The sequence below is a fragment of the Coregonus lavaretus genome, assembly GCF_964263955.1.
Source record: "Coregonus lavaretus genome assembly, chromosome: 1".
NCBI lineage: Eukaryota > Metazoa > Chordata > Actinopteri > Salmoniformes > Salmonidae > Coregonus > Coregonus lavaretus.
Genome location: NC_139988.1, coordinates 56,842,559 through 56,863,663, shown reverse-complemented (window position 1 = coordinate 56,863,663; position 21,105 = coordinate 56,842,559). Strand labels below are relative to the sequence as shown.

The 21,105-nt window shown below is 40.5% G+C and overlaps 1 protein-coding gene and 1 pseudogene across 2 annotated transcripts; one reads left to right on the top strand and one right to left on the bottom strand.

Annotated features, from left to right (window-relative positions):
• Window positions 1-3,631: 3,631 nt before the first annotated feature.
• Window positions 3,632-5,524, top strand: LOC311143126 (serum amyloid P-component-like). Its single transcript, XM_084178923.1, has 4 exons — window positions 3,632-3,743; window positions 3,977-4,034; window positions 4,454-4,556; window positions 4,805-5,524. The coding sequence occupies exons 2-4, from the start codon at window positions 3,977-3,979 to the stop codon at window positions 5,322-5,324; spliced, it is 681 nt and encodes a 226-aa protein (XP_084035049.1). The 5' UTR covers window positions 3,632-3,743; the 3' UTR covers window positions 5,325-5,524.
• Window positions 5,525-9,470: 3,946 nt separating this feature from the next.
• On the bottom strand, window positions 9,471-11,395 carry LOC311133547 (lysophosphatidylserine lipase ABHD12-like; annotated as a pseudogene). The gene is made up of 7 exons: window positions 11,271-11,395; window positions 10,901-11,027; window positions 10,700-10,805; window positions 10,387-10,507; window positions 10,270-10,304; window positions 9,972-10,007; window positions 9,471-9,604 (listed from the first exon to the last, which is right to left on the bottom strand). The product of its transcript is annotated as a lysophosphatidylserine lipase ABHD12-like (transcript).
• Between the last annotated feature and the right edge of the window lie 9,710 nt (window positions 11,396-21,105).

The window sequence follows — 21,105 nt, the reverse complement described above, 5'->3', positions numbered from 1 at the left end:
CAAGGGGCTTGAATTTTCGAGCTCTACCCGTAGATTTTGCGATGACGTAGTATCCCCATGAGTGACAGAACACTGAGCCAATCACGGCGCAACTAGAGAACATTACCAACCCCTACGCTCTGTATTTTCTGCTGGCTGCCCCACCACCACAGAAAGCACTGAGCTAGGCTGAAACACCTGCATTTTGGAGCTGCCTTACTCAAGAAAGAAAGCAAAAAAGAGACCATGTTTGTATGCGGCTTTATTAACTCAATGATTTTTATATATTTTTTACAATGTTTTCAAACTGATGTGTGACACGTATTAATGCCAAAATAACATGCAAAACAGGCAAAAAAAGCTAAATAATATATATATATATATATATTTTGTTTTGCTTAACTGGGAAGGTGTTGCTAATGTTTTCTACACTCAGTGTATACTGTTGGGTTTAGGTCTATGTCTATGATTTACTACTACCATAACCAGGTTTCCATCCAACCTTTTTATGCTAGTAAAATACGTCGGATAAAAAATGCTTTTATCCGCAAATATTGATATAATAACTATGATATCTAAGTAAACTTGAAGTCATGCGATGATTCGTCGGGAAAGCATGCAGTTTATTAGGCTACAGATGAAATAAGTTAGGAAGTGCAAGGTGATGCTCCTTTCCAATAAATATCAAGGATCTAATGCTGTGTTCAAAACAACTGGGAACTCTGGAAAAAAAACAAGGTCAAATCACGATGTCAGTGATCTTCAGGTCGGAAAGTCAGAGCCCTAGAAAGATGCCAGAGTTTCCGACTTGGAATTCCGAGTTGGGTGACCGTAAAAAAATATTTTTCCCAGTCAGAACTCGTTTTTTTGCAACTTCCCAGTTGTCTTGAACACACTGAAGTCGGAAGTCTGAGATTTCCCAGTTGTTTTGAACGCTGCATTTTTCTGGTGACATGATCATTGATGCTTGGCTGCTGTTTGACAAATAAAAATAATATTTCTCTTTTGTCCATAATAATCTCATTTTGTAGGCTATATGTGTGCTCTAGTCAACAGCGCGCAGATGTAGCACATATGCTCGCTGTTGGCTAGAGTTTAAAATGTGATGCAAACCAATTGAACTTGTCTTTTTTATTCAGGTACATGGGAATTTAACCGCAAAATGTATTTTTATGTGCACTACGTCATCACGTCCTTACAAAAATGTACCACGGTACTACTATGGTACTTTCATTAATACCATGGTACTACTATGGTATTTCACTTACAGTGCATTCAGAAAGTATTCAGACCCCTTCCCTTTTTCCACATTTTGTTACCTTACAGCCTTATTCTAAAATTGATTAAATAAAACATTTTCCTAATCAATCTACACACAATACCCCATAATGACAAAGTGAAAACATTCTTGAGATGTATCTACAACTTGATTGGAGTCCATCTGTGGTAAATTCAATTGATTGGACATGATTTGGAAAGGCACACACCTGTCTATATAAGGTCCCACAGTTGACAGTGCATGTCAGAGCAAAACCCAAGCCATGAGGTCGAAGGAATTGCCCGTAGAGCTCCGAGACAGGATTGTGTCGAGGCACAGATCTGGGGAAGGGTACCAAAAAATGTAGGCAGCATTGAAGGTCCCCAAGAACACAGTGGCCTCCATCATTCTTAAATGGAAGAAGTTTGGAACCACCAAGATGCTTCACAGAGCTGGCCACCCAGCCAAACTGAGCAATCGGGGGAGAAGGGCCTTGGTCAGGGAGGTGACCAATAACCTGATGGTCACTCTGACAGAGCTCCAGAGTTCCTCTGTGGAGATGGGAGAACCTTCCAGAAGGACAACCATCTCTGCAGCACTCCACCAATCAGGCCTTTATGGTAGAGTTGCCAGATGGAAGCCACTCCTCAGTAAAAGGCACATGACAGCCCGCTTGGAGTTTGCCAAAAGGCACCTAAAGGACTCTCAGACCATGAGAAACAAGATTCTCTGGTCTGATGAAACCAAGATTGAACTCTTTGGCCTGAATGCCAAGCGTCACGTCTGAAGGAAGCCTGGCACCATCCCTACGGTGAAGTATGTTGGTGGCAACATCATGCTGTGGGGATGTTTTTCAGCGGCAGGGACTGGGAGACTAGTCAGGATCGAGTGAAAGATGAACGGAGCAAAGTAAAAAGAGATCCTTGATGAAAACCTGCTCCAGAGTGCTCAGGACCTCAGACTGGGGCGAAGGTTCTACCTTCCAACAGGACAACGACCCTAAGGACACAGCCAAGACAATGCAGGAGTGGCTTCGGGACAAGTGTCTGAATGTCCTTGAGTGGCCCAGCCAGAGCCCGGAATTGAATCCAATCAAACATCTCTGGAGAGACCTGAATTTACTAACGCTCAACACCCGTTTAATATGGCCGGTGTCAGTAAACGTAGGCAAAAAAGCGTAATTCAATTGTTGCCAGCAGCACAGTTACAGTCACCAACGCTCTGGATAACATGAAAACACCCTAACCAGCTCTGCTAGGGTGAGTAAAATGGTCAGAGTGAGATTTTCTCTCATTTGTGTCTGGATGTAGCTAGGAAGCTAGCCAACGTTACCCATTTAGCTTGGGTGCTTGATTGCTGTTGTGAGGTCAGAACGCTCGGATCAACCCTACTCCTCGGCCAGAGCATCCAGTGTGCGCTCTGAACGCTCTTTACGAATGGACAATCTGACAAAGCTCTGAATTTACTAACGCCCAAAGCGCACTCTGAGTGCACTCTGGCACTCCAGATTGAATTTAGGAACACACCCAAAGAGAAACATTGTAACTTGCTGTTTTTAGGGATATGTTGAGATGTACATGATGAAAATGTATCTATGCAATAAGATGACAATTAATACCTTTTTACAAATAGTTATTTTAGTATGTTGGCTATTTAGAATTGTATAAGAGTAGCCAAGTCAGTTGAATGAGAGAGGGCCAACTGAACATGTATTGAAGAGAGAAGCACCAGATAAACTAACTATTTTAAATCTTTAATGTTTCAGACCCACTTCATTCTTCTCACCATACCCTATCCAGGTCCCAAGGTTTAAGAGGGTACACTAAACCACAAGGCCATGTGTGTTGTGTTTTTTCACTGAGCTAAAGGGGTTTAAGAGGGTACTAAGCCTACGCTTTGCCATTGCAGAGCGAGTAGTCAATTTTATCGGCAACAAGTCAATTTGAAAATGCGCATATTGTTTTTATAGATTTTAGAATATTCGCATGAAAATCTGTCATCAACTGGATGGAAACCTAGCTAATGTGTTGTTTTGTATGTGTTTATATAGAATATAATAGAATCCACTACAATATAAATACTTTACTCTTCTCTACTTTATTCTTTGGTCAAAAACTTGATTCATCAGGTTTTTGACCCTAAAGTCAAGGGAAATTGACTCGTTGAATTTGATTGAAAAGAGGAACAGAAAGTCATAAAAATACCACCATACAATTGCAGATACATTAGAATGCTGTGTTAACACTTTCACAACCCCTACTGTCGCATGACTAATGGTCATCAGGTCAGAAAACAATATATTGACCATCATTTTGACTCAAATCACCCTTTTTCTGTGTGAGAGTGCATAACTTGCAAAATGTAATTCCTGGCAGCCAGGGGCGTTTTACATTATAGGCGACTCGCTTGCATAACTAACCTGTTTCACAATGACTGATGATGAGTATTTAAACAAAAAGAGAAGGGATCCCCTAAGCTAAATCAGTTATTTTACAAAACCGGCAAGGTAGGCAACATTATCATAACATTAAGATGATAACATTATTATAACATTAACATATTATTATTAATATAACCACTATAATGTGCAATGTATATGTGTGCATACACTGACTATACAAAACATGTTTGGTATACTCCTAATGTTTGGTATACTCAATGTATTTGTGTAAATGTAATGCAATTTTCTATTTAAAAAAGAAAACTGTATTTCAATTGGATGACATTTTCTTTCCATAGATGGAGAGACTCTTTCTTGTGCATGTCCTGTTTACAATGTGCTGGGCTGTGCCTCAAGGTGAGATATCTGACCATTTTATTCCTAAATCCAGAGCCTAAAGTTTGTCATGCTACAATAGATATATTAACAATGTATTTTATTTATTAATGTATCCTTTTTCCAAGACAGAAAGTAGGTGCCAAGGTAGCCTAAATATCTTGAGAAAACAGCAATCAGTCTATTTTTAGGTTAGAAAATAATAAACAGTAATTCATGCAATAATTCATGATTAAATTCATTAATTAAAATGTATACAGTATTCTCTCAAAAAGTATTGGTGCTTGACAATAGTGTCTCCACATGGTGAATATGATAATTATTCAGATCTAAATGGCCTACAAGATAAATTTACATCAGAGCATGTATTGTACTTTAAATAATTTGTTCATCATACAGAGGCTACCGGTATTTACCATGTCCTCTCTCTGTCTCATTAGACCTCTCAGGTAAAATGTTCACATTTCCAAAGGAGTCCAACTCTGATCATGTGAGGCTAATGCCAACGGTAGAAAACTATTCTTCTGTGACAGTATGTCTCAGGTAATCAATGTAGTATTCAATACTTCCATATGTGTCTGTATCTAGCATTAGAAAGCTGTGCAATGCATATTGCCAACAATAATATGGTGTGAGCAGCAGTCAAACACCTTTAAAATAATTATTTTCCAGTGGTAATTCTTAGTAAATAAGGGAGTAATAATAGTTATTTTTTTTTGCATTTGGTTACTTTCAGCCCTAAAATGTAATTCCAAGGCCTAGCTAATGTGTGTATTATGAATTTCCTAAAGGTATTTCACAGATGTCAAGAGGGCGTTTTCCATCTTTTCCATGGCAACTCCGACAAGCCCCAATGACTTTCTGTTGTTCAAAATGTCCAATGGTGACATGGAGCTAAGTGTTAGAAATGTGGCAAGTATATTCACAGGGCTACCAGGCGAGCAGAACATGTGGATGTCTCTGTGTGGGAGCTGGGACTCAGTCACCGGACTTAGTCAGGTTTGGTTAAATGGGAAGCCAAGTGCAAGGAAGATGGGATACTCTGCTGGGAATGTGCTGAATGGAAAACCCATCATAATCCTAGGTCAGGAGCAGGATGCTTATGGTGGAAATTTTGATAAAGGACAAGCATTTATTGGTCACCTCAGTGATGTGCACATGTGGAATTATGTTCTGTCACCTTGTGAGATCCAGCGCTTCACAAGCGACTTAAATTTTACCCCTGGGAATGTCCTTAACTGGAGGTCCCTCGAGTACACGATTGATGGGCTTGTGGTTCTAGAAAACAAGCAAACACCCTGCCAACAATGAGCAGTGCCAACCAATCATTCAGCGTTGTTGAGAAATGTTGATTATAATCAAACATCTGAATATGCAAGTGTGTCTATTCACAACTATTCTGCAAATCATAATAAAACGTGTTTTTCTAATCAAATCAAGAAAAACATTATATTATTTTCTAAAGCAATATCCTCCAATGAATCTAATAAAATTACACTCTTTATAGTAAATTGTGTTGATTGTATATTTCAGTGCAGGCTCATTGAAAGGCAAGTCCCCAGTCTGGGGACAGAGGAGATGGCAACATGGTTGGGAACAGTGTGATTGATTTTTAAGTTGGCACCCAGGTTAAAGGTCGAATTCAGACGTTTTTATCTCAATATCAAATCATTTCTGGGTAACAATTAAGTACCTTACTGTGATTGTTTTCAATTAAAATGGTCAAAAATAAACAAAAATAGCTTCTTAGCAAAGGGCCAACATATAGGGTAGAATTAGAGTATTCCAGTGATTGGTGGACCAGGTACACACCACAGGTCACCTAAAAAACAAATTTTCTTGTTTTCCATGTACTCTGGCTACCACTGATTTAAGGTCAATGACACGGACCGTTGCAAATGCAGTCCACCCAGTAGTAAGTCAGATGGTGTGTCATGGGATAGGGACTATCTAAAAACGCTACACACCCTGGAACATATTGCCACACACTGAAATTAAACAAAAACTTCCCCCCTCTCTCTCAATCTCTCTCTCTGTCACACACATACACACTGCAGCGGTTGTTTTACACTGACCTTCCCCTTGCGATAGGCAGAGAGAGACAGAAGAGGCTCCTTGGTCTTGGCTCCTGTGCTCTGATCAACCCCGATCATCTGGCATCTGCCACACCAACCTGCCACCTTCACGTCACCGACCTGCCACCATCACGTTCTCACCAATTGTGCAAGTTCTCCCACTTAAAAAGATGAGAGAGGCCTGTAATTTTCATCATAGATACACATCAACTATGACAGACAAACTGAGAAGAAAAAAATCCAGAAAATCACATTGTAGGATTTTTTATGAATTTATTTGCAAATTATGGTGGAAAATAAGTATTTGGTCACCTACAAACAAGCAAGATTTCTGGCTCTCACAGACCTGTAACTTCTTCTTTAAGAGGCTCCTCTGTCCTCCAGTCGTTGCCTGTATTAATGGCACCTGTTTGAACTTGTTATCAGTATAAAAGACACCTGTCCACAACCTCAAACAGTCACACTCCAAACTCCACTATGGTCAAGACCAAAGAGCTGTCAAAGGACACCAGAAACAAAATTGTAGACCTGCACCAGGCTGGGAAGACTGAATCTGCAATAGGTAAGCAGCTTGGTTTGAAGAAATCAACTGTGGGAGCAATTATTAGGAAATGGAAGACATAAAAGACCACTGATAATCTCCCTCGATCTGGGGCTCCACGCAAGATCTCACCCCGTGGGGTCAAAATGATCACAAGAGCGGTGAGCAAAAATCCCAGAACCATACGGCGGGACCTAGTGAATGACCTGCAGAGAGCTGGCACCAAAGTAACAAAGCCTACCATCAGTAACACACTATGCCGCCAGGGACTCAAATCCTGCAGTGCCAGACGTGTCCCCCTTCTTAAGCCAGTACATGTCCAGGCCCGTCTGAAGTTTGCTAGAGTGCATTTGGATGATCCAGAAGAGGATTGGGAGAATGTCATATGGTCAGATGAAACCAAAATAGAACTTTTTGGTAAAAACTCAACTCGTCGTGTTTGGAGGACAAAGAATGCTGAGTTGCATCCAAAGAACACCATACCTACTGTTTTTTATTTATTTTATTTCACCTTTATTTAACCAGGTAAGCCAGTTGAGAACAAGTTCTCATTTACAACTGCGACCTGGCCAAAATAAAGCAAAGCAGTGCGATAAAAACAACAACACAGAGTTACATATGGGGTAAAAAAAACACAAGGTCATAAAATACAACAGAAAATATATATACAGTGTGTGCAAATGTAGCAAGTTATGGAGGTAAGGCAATAAATAGGCTATAATGCAAAATAATTACAATTAGTATTAACACTGTAATGCTAGATGTGCAAGAGATTTTGTGCAAATAGAGATACTGGGGTGCAAAAGAGCAAAATAAATAACAATATAGGGATGAGGTAGTTGGGTGGGCTAATTTCAGATGGGCTGTGTACATGTGCAGTGATCGGTAAGGTGCTCTGACAACTGATGCTTAAAGTTAGTGAGGGAGATAAGAGTCTCCAGCTTCAGAGATTTTTGCAATTTGTTCCAGTCATTGGCAGCAGAGAACTGGAAGGAATGGCGGACAAAGGAAGTGTTGGCTTTGGGAATGACCAGTGAGATATACCTGCTGGAGCGCAGACTACTGGTGGGTGCTGCTATGGTGACCAATGAGCTAAGATAAGGCGGGGATTTGCCTAGCAGTGATTTATAGATGGCCTGGAGCCAGTGGGTTTGACGACGAACATGTAGTGAGGACCAGCCAACAAGAGCGTACAGGTCACAGTGGTGGGTAGTGTATGGGGCTTTGGAGACAAAACGGATGGCACTGTGATAGACTACATCCAATTTGCTGAGTAGAGTGTTGGAGGCTATTTTGTAAATGACATCGCCGAAGTCAAGGATCGGTAGGATAGTCAGTTTCACGAGGGCATGTTTGGCAGCATGAGTGAAGGAGGCTTTGTTGCGAAATAGGAAGCCTATTCTAGATTTAACTTTTGATTGGAGATTCTTAATGTGAGTCTGGAAGGAGAGTTTACAGTCTAACCAGACACCTAGGTATTTGTAGTTGTCCACATACTCTAGGTCAGACCCGTCGAGAGTGGTGATTCTAGTCAGGTGGGCGGGTGCCAGCAGCGTTCGATTGAAGAGCATGCATTTAGTTTTACTAGTGTTTAAGAGCAGTTGGAGGCTACTGAAGGAGTGTTGTATGGCATTGAAGCTCGTTTGGAGGTTTGTTAACACAGTGTCCAATGAAGGGCCAGATGTATACAAAATGGTGTCGTCTGCGTAGAGGTGGATCTGAGAGTCACCAGCAGCAAGAGCGACATCATTGATATACACAGAGAAAAGAGTCGGCCCAAGAATTGAACCCTGTGGCACCCCCATAGAGACTGCCATAGGTCCAGACAACAGGCCCTCCGATTTCACACATTGAACTCTATCTGAGAAGTAGTTGGTGAACCAGGCCAGGCAGTCATTTGAGAAACCAAGGCTATTTAGTCTGCCAATAAGAATGCGGTGGTTGACAGTCGATTTGTTACCGCATATTGCAAACCTGTATTATGATATCAAAATAAAGGATGACAAGTACGCTGAAAAGTTGCAGGAACCAAAACAAATTTACAACAACATGTTTTGTTTTAATTTGAACAAAAATACTTACTTTTCATTATTAGGGAAGATTGTATTGTTTTCTGCCATTGTGTCCAGGAAAAAGTACTCAAAACCTGGGAACTTCCAATAAAACTGAGGACACAATGCAGTTTAGTACATTTAGTAGTAGTAGTAGTAGTAGTAGTAGTAGTGGTAGTGACAGATCCTCTAATAACTTAAACTCACAACTTAAATCTCACAAATACTGTACTGTGTATGAGGGGAACAAGCAACAAATGAAACATGTAAGTGTTAAATCAAACTTTAAACATAGTCCAGTCTCTTGAATGAACAATGCTTACTTTTAAAATCAAACAAATAGCAGTTAAACATAATCATGATTTAAATAATGAAAAACCTTACAGTGGAATGAAATACACATCTCTCTGGAGTGTAAGACAAAGGCATTACAGGGAAAGTTTAAGTTAATCAAGGTAAATGTAATAAAGGTAATCAAAGGTAATATTGTGTCTGCTTATGCAGACGCAATATTCGTTTTGATTACCTTTGCCTTTATGAAATTTGCCTTACACTTCAATTACATTACATCTGAGACATGTATTTTATTTGACTGTTAGACTCTTCATGATTTGAATCGTGGTCATATGATTTAACTGTTATTTGTTTTAATTGAAAGCTTAGCATTGTTCATTTAAGAGACAGCTGTGTAAAGTTTGAGTTAAAGCATAATTGTGTGCAACTGTGCATTGGCATAAATAATCATTTCCAATTGCTTTTCTCAACAGACTGAAGTCACACGTTTGGTCACTCACCCAGTGCCAAGGGATTGTCCCCATAATACCACCAGAATGCTCCCACTGCGGGCTTTTACCCACTGGTACAAGTAGAGGGTGTCAGTGGTTAGACCAACTTCAGTGGGCTCGCTGGTGGAGTCCCCAAAACCTGTCAGAGTTTCTTATATCAATGGCTGTACAGTATGCAAACATACCAGACTATGTATAGGCCTATCATGTCATGTCATGTCTGTCTGCCTGAGGTAAACTTGATGCAGTTGTACACCGATTTGTAAATGACCACAAGAGGCCAGTCAGAGGCAAAACAACCCCAGAGGGTAAGGTGAACTTTACTACAGTATTTGGAATTGGGAGTTGGTTATCAGTCTCTTTACAGCAAGGTGAAATAACACACCACAAAATGAGGCTAACGTTAGGTTGTCAAGGATATGTGTATTGATTGTTAGAATTTATTTAGATTAAGTAAATAAAGCAAACATGTTTCAACAGTCTAGTAGAACTAAAGTTTAACCAACCTCTGTAGTCCAAAGCCAAAACATGGTAAGGAATACCTGGGATAGGATAAAGTAATCATTCTACCCCCCCTTACCCCCCCCCCCCCCCCCCCCCAAAAAATAAATAAATACATATTGTAAAGTGGTTATCCCACTGGCTATAAGGTGAATGCACCAATTTGTAAGTCGCTCTGGATAAGAGCGTCTGCTAAATGACGTAAATGTAAATGGTAATTCATTGCACTCAAAGGACAAAAGCCAATCACCAGTTTATCAATCATGCCATGTTGAAGTAATTTTTGTTGTAGTCATCAGTCACTTACATTTATTACTCACACACGGTGACTTGCTGCCCTGTTTGAAATAATGTGTACTTTTACATTCAAAGTGAGAACATTTGCAATATTATTGTGTAGCAATCCATTGTTCTTGCTACCTTGTGCCTCCATTGCCATGGAGATAAATGATGATCAGATTTCCAGCTCCCAAAGAATCTTGGTACCATTCCAAGTCCTTTCCCTAAGGCCTCCTTCCACTGACTTTCAGGGACTGTGTGCCTTGAAGATATTGTACAGTGACAACACTTGTAAGGGACTATGTACTGACTTTGATGTATAAAGTTCAATGCTGTCTTTATAAAGCTACACTGTCCAGTGGCAGTGAATGTACTTCAGATGTAAGGTAGGTAGGCTACATTAACCGTAACTCACAATGTAACCTGGAGAAAGGGTTTATGTTAGCCTACTCACCATACGCCCAATGAGATCCCTTGCTCGGATGTAAGGTACATGTTCACTGTGTGGTTAAGAGACAGGTCGGCTGGCTGGCTATGGTCGACCAAGAATGGGACCCTGACTAAAAACAAGGAGAGAATATATACTAATTACTCTGATTTGTTATTCCTAATTTGTCCAGTATTTTGGATAATTCTCATGATTACACTCGCTCATCTCTGTGAGAATAAACCAGGTGTTTAATGATGTGAGGGAACAGTCCCATCATGAAAGGCACAGAAACATTAATGACACACAGCCAGGAGACCACTTTTGATCCCACCACAACAAACGGGAGCTAGGTCTGAGACAGAGATAGTGAGAGAAAATGCATCTTCACTTCCCCAAATGCAAGAGAAAAAAAAAAAAAAAAAAGCATAAACATTATAATGACAACTGGTCCATGCTGTGTCAGCTGACGTTACATTGGCATTGAAGCGCATGTTTCGCCAATAATAGGCCTATTTACTAGACTAGACTATAGTCTCGGCTAGACGAGAGGATCATTTTACGCAGTGCTAGTGCGATGCGCAGCCTACCAACTAACCTCCGCTGCGCACTCGATGACACCCTAGTTTTATTTCTGGCAGTCTTCTGCTCCTCGGAATCACTGTCACCGGTCCTCTTCCTCATCCTGAGACGTTTACTAACCGAGCCACCAGTTCTCTGCATCTGTAATGCAGCCGTTCTGGTCTGATCTAAATTGACATCTAGGCTATGTGACTAACGACTTTATGGCCTACCGTACGTATGTTTTTTAGTCTACCTCCGAGGCTCTATGGGTGAAATAACAGTAGTCCCACATTGTTGATAAGGAAATGCGGGAGGAGTTAAGCGGGTTTAAGGTAACCTGTGTATGTACAAGCCATGCAATAATGCTTCCGGTCTACCTTGTGAATTTACAAATTAGAGATATGTGTGGCAATCATAAGGATAACAGTCTTTCATAGAACCCAATCCCATCGCACAAAGGCATACTTCAGTTTATACACTAGATGGGGACATATAATACTTGTGTTAGAGGGTTCTTTTCACATGGCACATATACAATTCAGTAGTCTACCTACAGTGTAGGCCTTTATGAATAAGGAATTTGATTTGGTATGTGTTTTCATGTTTTATGACCACAGCAATGCAGCGTTGGGATCCACTGTGCTTCAGTGTACAATGGCATGCACTGAGTGTACAAAACATTAGGAACACCTGCTCGTTCCATGCCAGACTGACTAGGTGAATCCAGGTGAAAGCTATGATCCCTTATTGATGTCACTTGTTAAATCCACTTCAATCAGTGTAGATGAAGGGGAGGAGACAGGTTAAAGAAGGATTTTCAATCCTTGAGACATGGATTGTGTATGTGCCATTCAGAGGGTGAATGCGCAAGACAAAAGATTTAAGTGCCTTTGAACGTGGTATGGTAGTAGGTGCCAGGCGCACCGGTTTGAGTGTGTCAAGAACAGCAATGCTGCTGGGTTTTTCACACAACAGTTTCCTGAGTGCATCAACAATGGTCCACCACCCAAAGGACATCCAGCCAACTTGACACAACTGTGGGAAGCATCCCTGTGAAACACTTTCGACACCTTGTAGAGTCCATGCCCCGACGAATTGAGGCTGTTCTGAAGGCAAAAGGGGGGGCAACTCAATATTAGGAAGGTGTGCTTATTGTTTTGTACAGTCAGTGTAAGTTTAGTATCACCTTTGAACAGATCAATCCGACTTTTCAAACCTGCTGGAGGCGTGGTAAACACAGTGGTGGAAAAAGTACCCAATTGTCATACTTGAGTAAAAGTAAAGATACCTTAATAGAAAATGACCCAAGTCAAAGTGAAAGTCATCCGGTAAAATACTACTTGAGTAAAAGTCTAAAAGTATTTGGTTTTAAATATACTTAAGTAACAAAAGTTAATGTAATTGCTAAAATGTACTTAAGTTTCAAGACAGTAGAGATGGCCAGGGATGTTCTCTTGATAAGTGCATGAATTGGACCATTTTCCTGTCCTGCTAAGCATTCAAAAATGTAACTAGTACTTTTGGATGTCAGGGAAAATGAATGGAGTAAAAATTACATTTAGGGATGTAGTGAAGTAAAAGTAAAAATTGTCAAAAATATTAATAGTAAAGTACAGATACCGCAAAAAACTACTTAAGTAAAAATGCTTTAAAGTACTACTTAAGTACTTTACACCACTGGGTAAACACTACCCCCGTCTCTACTAGGGACATGCTTGAGGTGGTCTCCCACAGCTCTGCGTATGTCATATTCTGTGGCCTTGCCGTTCCATTTCTTGACTGCGCCTGCAACACAGAAACAAACATTTAGTTATATTATACTGAACAAAAATATAAACGCAACATTTCAAAGATTTTACTGAGTTACAGATCATATAAGGAAATCAGTCAATTGAAATCAGTTAATTATGCCCTAATCCATGGGTTTTACATGACTGGGAATACAGATATGCATCTGTTGGTCACAAATACCATTAAAAAAAGGTAGGGGCGTGGATCAGAAAACCAGTAAGTAGCTGTCGTACACATTGATTCAGAGCATCCCAAACATGCTCAATTGGTGACATGTCTGGTGAGTATGCAGGCCATGGAAGAACTGAGAGATATTAAGGAATTGTGTACAGATCCTTGCGACATGGGGCAGTACATTATCATGCTGAAACATGAGGTGATGGCGGCGGATGAATGGTACGACAATGGGCCTCAGGATCTCGTCACGGTATCTCTGTGCATTCAAATTGCCATCGATAAAATGTAAATGTGTTAATTGTCCGTAGCTTATACCTGCCTATACCATAACACCACCGCCACCATGGGGCACTCTGTTCACAACGTTGACATCAGCAAACCGCTCGCGCACACAACGCCATACACGTGGTATGCGGTTTTAAGGCCGGTTAGACGCACTGCCAAATTCTCTAAAACAACGTTGGTAGAGAAATGAACATTCAATTCTCTGGCAACAGCTCTGGTGGACATTTCTGCAGTCAGCATTTCAATTGCACACTCCCTCAAAACTTGAGATATCTGTGGCGTTGTGTGACAAAACTGCACATTTTAGAGTGGCCTTTTATTTGCCCCAGCACAAGGTGCACCTGTGTAATGATCATGCTGTTTAATCAGCTTTTTGATGCCGTACCTGTCAGGGGGATGGATTATCTTGGCAAAGGAGAAATGCTCACTAACAGGGATGTAAACAAATTTGTGCAGAACATTTTAGAGAAACACGATTTTCGTGCGTATGTAAAATTTCTGGGATCTTTTATTTCAGCTCATGAAACATGGAACCTTACATGTTGCGTTTATATTTTTGTTCAGTGTATATAAAACACTCAAAGTAATGGATATGTAGTATCTATGGCCTCGGTTACACCCGGCACTTAAATGCGACTTCTGTCATCCGATCACTCCAAGCTGCACAAAAGTCACATTGTGCTCGCAATAGGTTCAGATCTGCCAGGACTGGCATTGTGTTCGGAAATTTGATATAGTCTGGATGCAATCAGGCCACCAAATATATGCATAGGCAATGTAAAGAGATGTGGGAAAATGTACATTCTACACAAATTACTTTCATAAAAACAAAGAACAAATGTGTGTGCCTGAGGGGAAATACACTTTCATACAGCCAAAAGGGGCGAGAAATGACATGAATATCGGTGGACAATTTGAACTAATGTAAATTAACATAGATGATGGAACATATTCCCTTTTGCTTATGAGATGAACCGCAATGGTGACAAATATCTAACATCTAAACCATGTGACCTCTCACCTCACTGGTATAGGATTATTTTATGTATCATTATGGCACATGTAGGGAGATGCCAAAGGTAAAATATAATAAACATGTTTGATATTTTATAATTCAGATACATGCTTAAATAAGGAGTATAGACATGTAGTATATGCTGTTTTTTAAATGAATGCACGTGTTCTTTCACAGAGGCTCTCAAACAGTGTGCATTACATTACATTTACATTTACATTTTAGTCATTTAGCAGACGCTCTTATCCAGAGCGATTTACAGGAGCAATTAGGGTTAAGTGCCTTGCTCAAGGGCACATTTACGTCATTTAGCAGACGCTCTTAAACAGAGCGACTCACAAATTGGTGCATTCACCCTATAGGCTATACATTAGTTTTTAAGAATGGGCCTAAGCCACGCAGCCAATAGAATGATAGAATGAGAGGCTTCATATAGAAAAAAAAGCATTCATGACATTTTGGAGTGGACATTGTGTAACAGCTGGACGTTGAGAAAGAAGGGTGGGGCAGAACTAAAATAAGTTAGGAATGTATGCATGTTTTTTCATTTGTGTGTGTATATAAGAGATCTCTAAGCCAGAGAGAGACAGTTGTTCCATGGAGCAAGCTCAGGCTTTGTTATGCAATAAAGTCTAATTCTTGAATTCACAAGCTCCGGTGTCTTGAGAGATATTTTTGAGTTGATTATCTATTAGTCAAATATTTCTACAACACTGGCTGTAGTAGTGTTCTTCCTAACCAGTCCCTCAACAGCTCTCTGATTGAGCGCCACCCTCACTGGGTCTTCAGAGGAGAGGAAGGCTGGGGAGAGATGGAAGGATGAATCAATCAATCATTCAACAAGTCAGTAAAATAAAGAGATCTCCCACCCATGAAGAGACCTATATACTGTATCTTACCCTCAAGAGGTCTCGGAGGTAGCGAGGCGGGGCGGCTTGGCTCATCTCCTGGTCAGTAGGGGGTGAGCGAATCATCATTGGCTCATAAACACACAGGACAGGGACATAGAGCCTAGTTAATACATCACTACTATAGAGAGAAATAGAAATGGCGTCTTTTTGTAGGCACAGTCAATCACACACAATCAACAACAATGTCATAAATACACATACAGTGCCTTGCAAAAGTATTCATTCCCCTTGGCGTTTTTCCTATTTTGTTGCATTACAACCTGTAATTTAAATGGTGCGCAATCTAAGTGTCACATGATCTGTCAAATGATCTCAGTATATATACACCTGTTCTGAAAGGCCCCAGAGTCTGCAACACCACTAAGCAAGGGGCACCACCAAGCAAGCGGCACCATGAAGACCAAGAAGCTCTCCAAACAGGTCAGGGACAAAGTTGTGGAGAAGTACAGATCAGGGTTGGGTCATAAAAAAATATCCCTTGGAGCACCATTAAATCCATTATAAAAAAAATTGAAAGAATATGGCACTAAAACAAACCTGCCAAAAGAGGGCCGCCCACCAAAACTCACAGACCAGGCAAGGAGGGCATTAATCAGAGAGGCAACAAAGAGACCAAAGATAACCCTGAAGGAGCTGCAAAGCTCTACAGCGGAGATTGGAGTATCTGCCCATAGGACCACTTTAAGCCATACACACCACAGAGCTGGGCTTTACGGAAGAATGGCCAGAAAAAAGCCATTGCAAATTGAGCTTTTTGGCCAACAAGGAAAACGCTATATCTGGTGCAAAACAAACACCTCTCATCACCCCGAGAACGTGGTGGTGACAGCATCATGCTGTGGGGATGTTTTTCATTGGCAGGGACTGGGAAACTGGTCAGAATTGAAGGAATGATGGATGGCGCTAAATACAGGGAAATTCTTGAGGGATACCTGTTTCAGTCTTCTAGAGATTTGAGACTGGTACGGAGGTTCACCTTCCAGCAGGACAATGACCCTAAGCACACTGCTAAAGCAACACTCGAGTGATTTAAGGGGAAACATTTAAATGTCTTGGAATGGCCTAGTCAAAGCCCAGACCTCAATCCAATTGAGAATCTGTGGTATGACTTAAAGATTGCTGTACACCAGCGGAACCCATGCAACTTGAAGGAGTTGGAGCAGTTTTGCCTTGAAGAATGGGCAAAAATCCCTGTGGCTAGATGTGCCAAGCTTATAGAGACCTACCCCAAGAGACTTGCAGCTGTAATTGCTGCAAAAGGTGGTTCTACAAAGTATTGACTTTGGGGGGGGGGGGGGGGGGGGGTGAATAGTTATTGACGCTCACGTTTTCAGTTTTTCTTCAATTTCTTGTTTGTTTCACTAGAAAAAATATTTTGCATCTTCAAAGTGGTAGACATGTTGTGTAAATCAAATGATTAAACCCCCAAAAAATCCATTTTAATTCAAGGTTGTAAGGCAACAAAATAGGAAAAATGCCAAGGGGGGTGAATACTTTCGCAAGCCACTGTATATCATCACAACACTAAAGACTTCGTTATATACTCACCTGTATAAGTAGTGGCCTCTCCCTGTCCTGAGCCAGGTAGCCCAGAAGAATCCTCAAAACACGAGTCTGGGAATGAAGTTGAAGACTTTAGCTATAACAGAGGCTTTTTCAATTCGAACAATGATAGATTGAATAGACGCATAGTACAGAGTGAATGACTGACTGCCCAGTTCAACATCAGTTCACCGTCTCACCTCATACTTGTATTGGATTAGCAGCAGTTTATGGGTGACGACAAACAGGGCCTTTTTGTTCTTTAACAGCAGGTTCCCCATGATCCTGGACCTCTGTCAGGCCTAGAGGAAAAATAACACTTACATTATGAGAGAAAGAGATGGGACAAAGACGCAGACAGTTTGACACGTTTTTATAACCTCTAGCTATCTCCTCTTCCCTTACCTGTTGACAGCCTGCACCAGCCCAGTGAGCACATTCTCCAGTCAGCACTCAGGGGCGTTCTCCAGCAGCTTCCAGCACACCCAGCCTTGCTTACCACTGTGTCCCTGAACACAAGCCTTCCCCAGTGCATGGGCCACAAACGTCAGGGAGCAGTCTTTTCCATCTGGTAACAACACAGTGTATTGACAGTGAGTGACACAAAATAACTTATATGTTCGAGGTAGACAGTTAAATTTAAAACAGCCATAAATAGGCCCTTAATCAGAATGTACTATACTGCATTAAATAATTACTATCTTCTGCATGGACATACAAACCTCTGAGCCTCACTGACAGGTCCAGCGCAGTCTAAGGATGTTTATAAAAGCCAATTAAACTGCCAATATTCAAACATGTATAATGGCAAAGTTTAGAGCCTCCTTTAGGTCAGTTGGTAGAGCATGGCGCTTGCAATGCCAGGGTTCTGGGTTCGATTCCCACGGGGGGGCAGTATGAAAATGTATGCCCTCACTAACTGTAAGTCGCTCTGGATAAGAGCGTCTGCTAAATGACTAAAATGTAAATGTAATTATAACCAAATTCAATAGTTTTCCCCCCGATATAAACATGTATCAATCTTGTATCTACATACGTATCGGATCGTCCTGAAAGGGAAAGATATTTAGCGTTTTGGAATGAACATTTAACATAAGCTGTACAGAAACCCAACTGTTACATGACATACCTTGTGTACCAAAAAAACTAAAAGCAAAAATGTACCTTGGCATGGCAAAATATTGTAAAACTGTTCTGTTCATATTATCCTACCATGACAGTTAACAGTTATGCCACTAATATGACAATAACATCACTAGCTAGCTATTACATAAAGCTGTCGCAACAGCATAGCTTTCTTTTCAGCACCATGGAGTGAATCCTTACCACCGCTACACCCGGCTATCAGCGGAGCCTTGTCTGGCAGCGAAACAGTTCATTCAGCCTCATTTACTGCCTTTTTAAAAAACATAGCTGATATGGCTGACTTGCTTAAACAAATGTGGTTTCTACTGACAATTGAGATGTACAAACTATGGCATAAGGGATCGACAAGCGGATCAGAGGCAATCCGTTATTTTGATTAAGACATTAATGAGCAAGCTAGGATGGACGTATTCAATATAACTATTTGTTCAGAACTTTTGAAATGCACAGCGACAGAATTCAGAACATGGGCCGTTCTTAAAGTATTCTTCCTATACACCAAGTCAGAACAGTAGGATAAATAAAGGGGGCATATAAGCAGACAATAAAAACTCCTACAATATTCAATGATTCAATTTCTCTAAAACAGCCTATAGGCTACATGTGCACCACCAAGTCAGAACAGTAGGCTAAGTTATGAGGGGGAAAGGGACCAAATTATTACGGTGAGAGGCACATGGGCAACTAACAGCTTACTACACAACATACACTTAGTATTACATTCTTAGCTACAGCATACATATCTCCCTGGCATATTACATCATTTATGCAGCAGCATACAATACATTTTTGGACAAACCTTGATGTGCTGTGTTCACTTGAACAGGAAGGTGGCACGGCAATCCTTCTTGTGGGCAAATTTTGTTATCAAACTGTCATCAATGTCTGGAACTCTCTGGATTTATAGTGTTTTCAAGACAACTGTGAACTCTGAAAAACAAGGTCGAATCATGACGTCAGTGATCTTCTGGTCAGAGCTCTAGAAAGAAGCCAGAGTTCCCGACCTGGAATTCCGAGTTGGATGACCATTCAAAACTTATTTCCCAGTTGTTTTGAACTCACTGAAGTCTGAGATTTCCCAGTTCCGAGTTTCCAGTTGTTTTGAATGCGGCAGAAGTCATGCTGGATTGACAGCATGGCCAATGTATTCAAGCTTTTCTGGCCCATGGTGTGTTTTGCGAGTGAATGTTTATCCTTTTAAGCTTGGAAAAGAGACCCTTAAACCCAGACTTGGACCACACACCCTCTCCACTGAATAGCAGGCTAGTGATTGCTTTGCAAAACTTGCAGTTAGCCACTCATTCCTTCCAAACTACTCATTGTTGAATTTGCGATTTCCAACTTGTTGTGTAATGTTTATGTCCAATGGCAGATGAGCACTGATACGTTTTATCTATAATTTATCTTCATATGTAAAGGATTGAATTCATGATGATGACTGCTAGCTTGCTAGCTAAGATTTTGAAAGTATGATGTTGACATGTTCTGTCCAATCAAAGCTAGTGTAGATATCATGTGATTTGACATAATTGTATCTGTGGCCAATGACCTTGAGCCTTCTTGGATGGGCACTTCTAATGTAACTCTATAGCAGCACCCAAGGGGCTTGAATTTTCGAGCTCTACCCGTAGATTTTGCGATGACGTAGTATCCCCATGAGTGACAGAACACTGAGCCAATCACGGCGCAACTAGAGAACATTACCAACCCCTACGCTCCGTATTTTCCGCTGGCTGCCCCACCACCACAGAAAGCACTGAGCTAGGCTGAAACACCTGCATTTTGGAGCTGCCTTACTCAAGAAAGCAAAAAAGAGACCATGTTTGTATGCGGCTTTATTAACTCAATGATTTTTATATATTTTTTACAATGTTTTCAAACTGATGTGTGACACGTATTAATGCCAAAATAACATGCAAAACAGGCAAAAAAAGCTAAATAATATATATATATATATTGTTTTGCTTAACTGGGAAGGTGTTGCTAATGTTTTCTACACTCAGTGTATAATGTTGGGTTTAGGTCTATGTCTATGATTTACTACTACCATAACCAGGTTTCCATCCAACCTTTTTATGCTAGTAAAATACGTCGGATAAAAAATGCTTTTATCCGCAAATATTGATATAATAACCATGATATCTAAGTAAACTTGAAGTCATGCGATGATTTGTCGGGAAAGCATGCAGTTTATTAGGCTACAGATGAAATAAGTTAGGAAGTGCAAGGTGATGCTCCTTTCCAATAAATATCAAGGATCTAATGCTGTGTTCAAAACAACTGGGAACTCTGGAAAAAAAACAAGGTCAAATCACGATGTCAGTGATCTTCAGGTCGGAAAGTCAGAGCCCTAGAAAGATGCCAGAGTTTCCGACTTGGAATTCCGAGTTGGGTGACCGTAAAAAAATATTTTTCCCAGTCAGAACTAGTTTTTTTGCAACTTCCCAGTTGTCTTGAACACACTGAAGTCGGAAGTCTGAGATTTCCCAGTTGTTTTGAACGCTGCATTTTTCTGGTGACATGATCATTGATGCTTGGCTGCTGTTTGACAAATAAAAATAATATTTCTCTTTTGTCCATAATAATCTCATTTTGTAGGCTATATGTGTGCTCTAGTCAACAGCGCGCAGATGTAGCCTATATGCTCGCTGTTGGCTAGAGTTTAAAATGTGATGCAAATCAATTGAACTTGTCTTTTTTATTCAGGTACATGGGAATTTAACCGCAAAATGTATTTTTATATGCACTACGTCATCACGTCCTTACAAAAATGTACCACGGTACTACTATGGTACTTTCATTAATACCATGGTACTACTATGGTACTTCACTTACAGTGCATTCAGAAAGTATTCAGACCCCTTCCCTTTTTCCACATTTTGTTACCTTACAGCCTTATTCTAAAATTGATTAAATAAAACATTTTCCTAATCAATCTACACACAATACCCCATAATGACAAAGTGAAAACATTCTTGAGATGTATCTACAACTTGATTGGA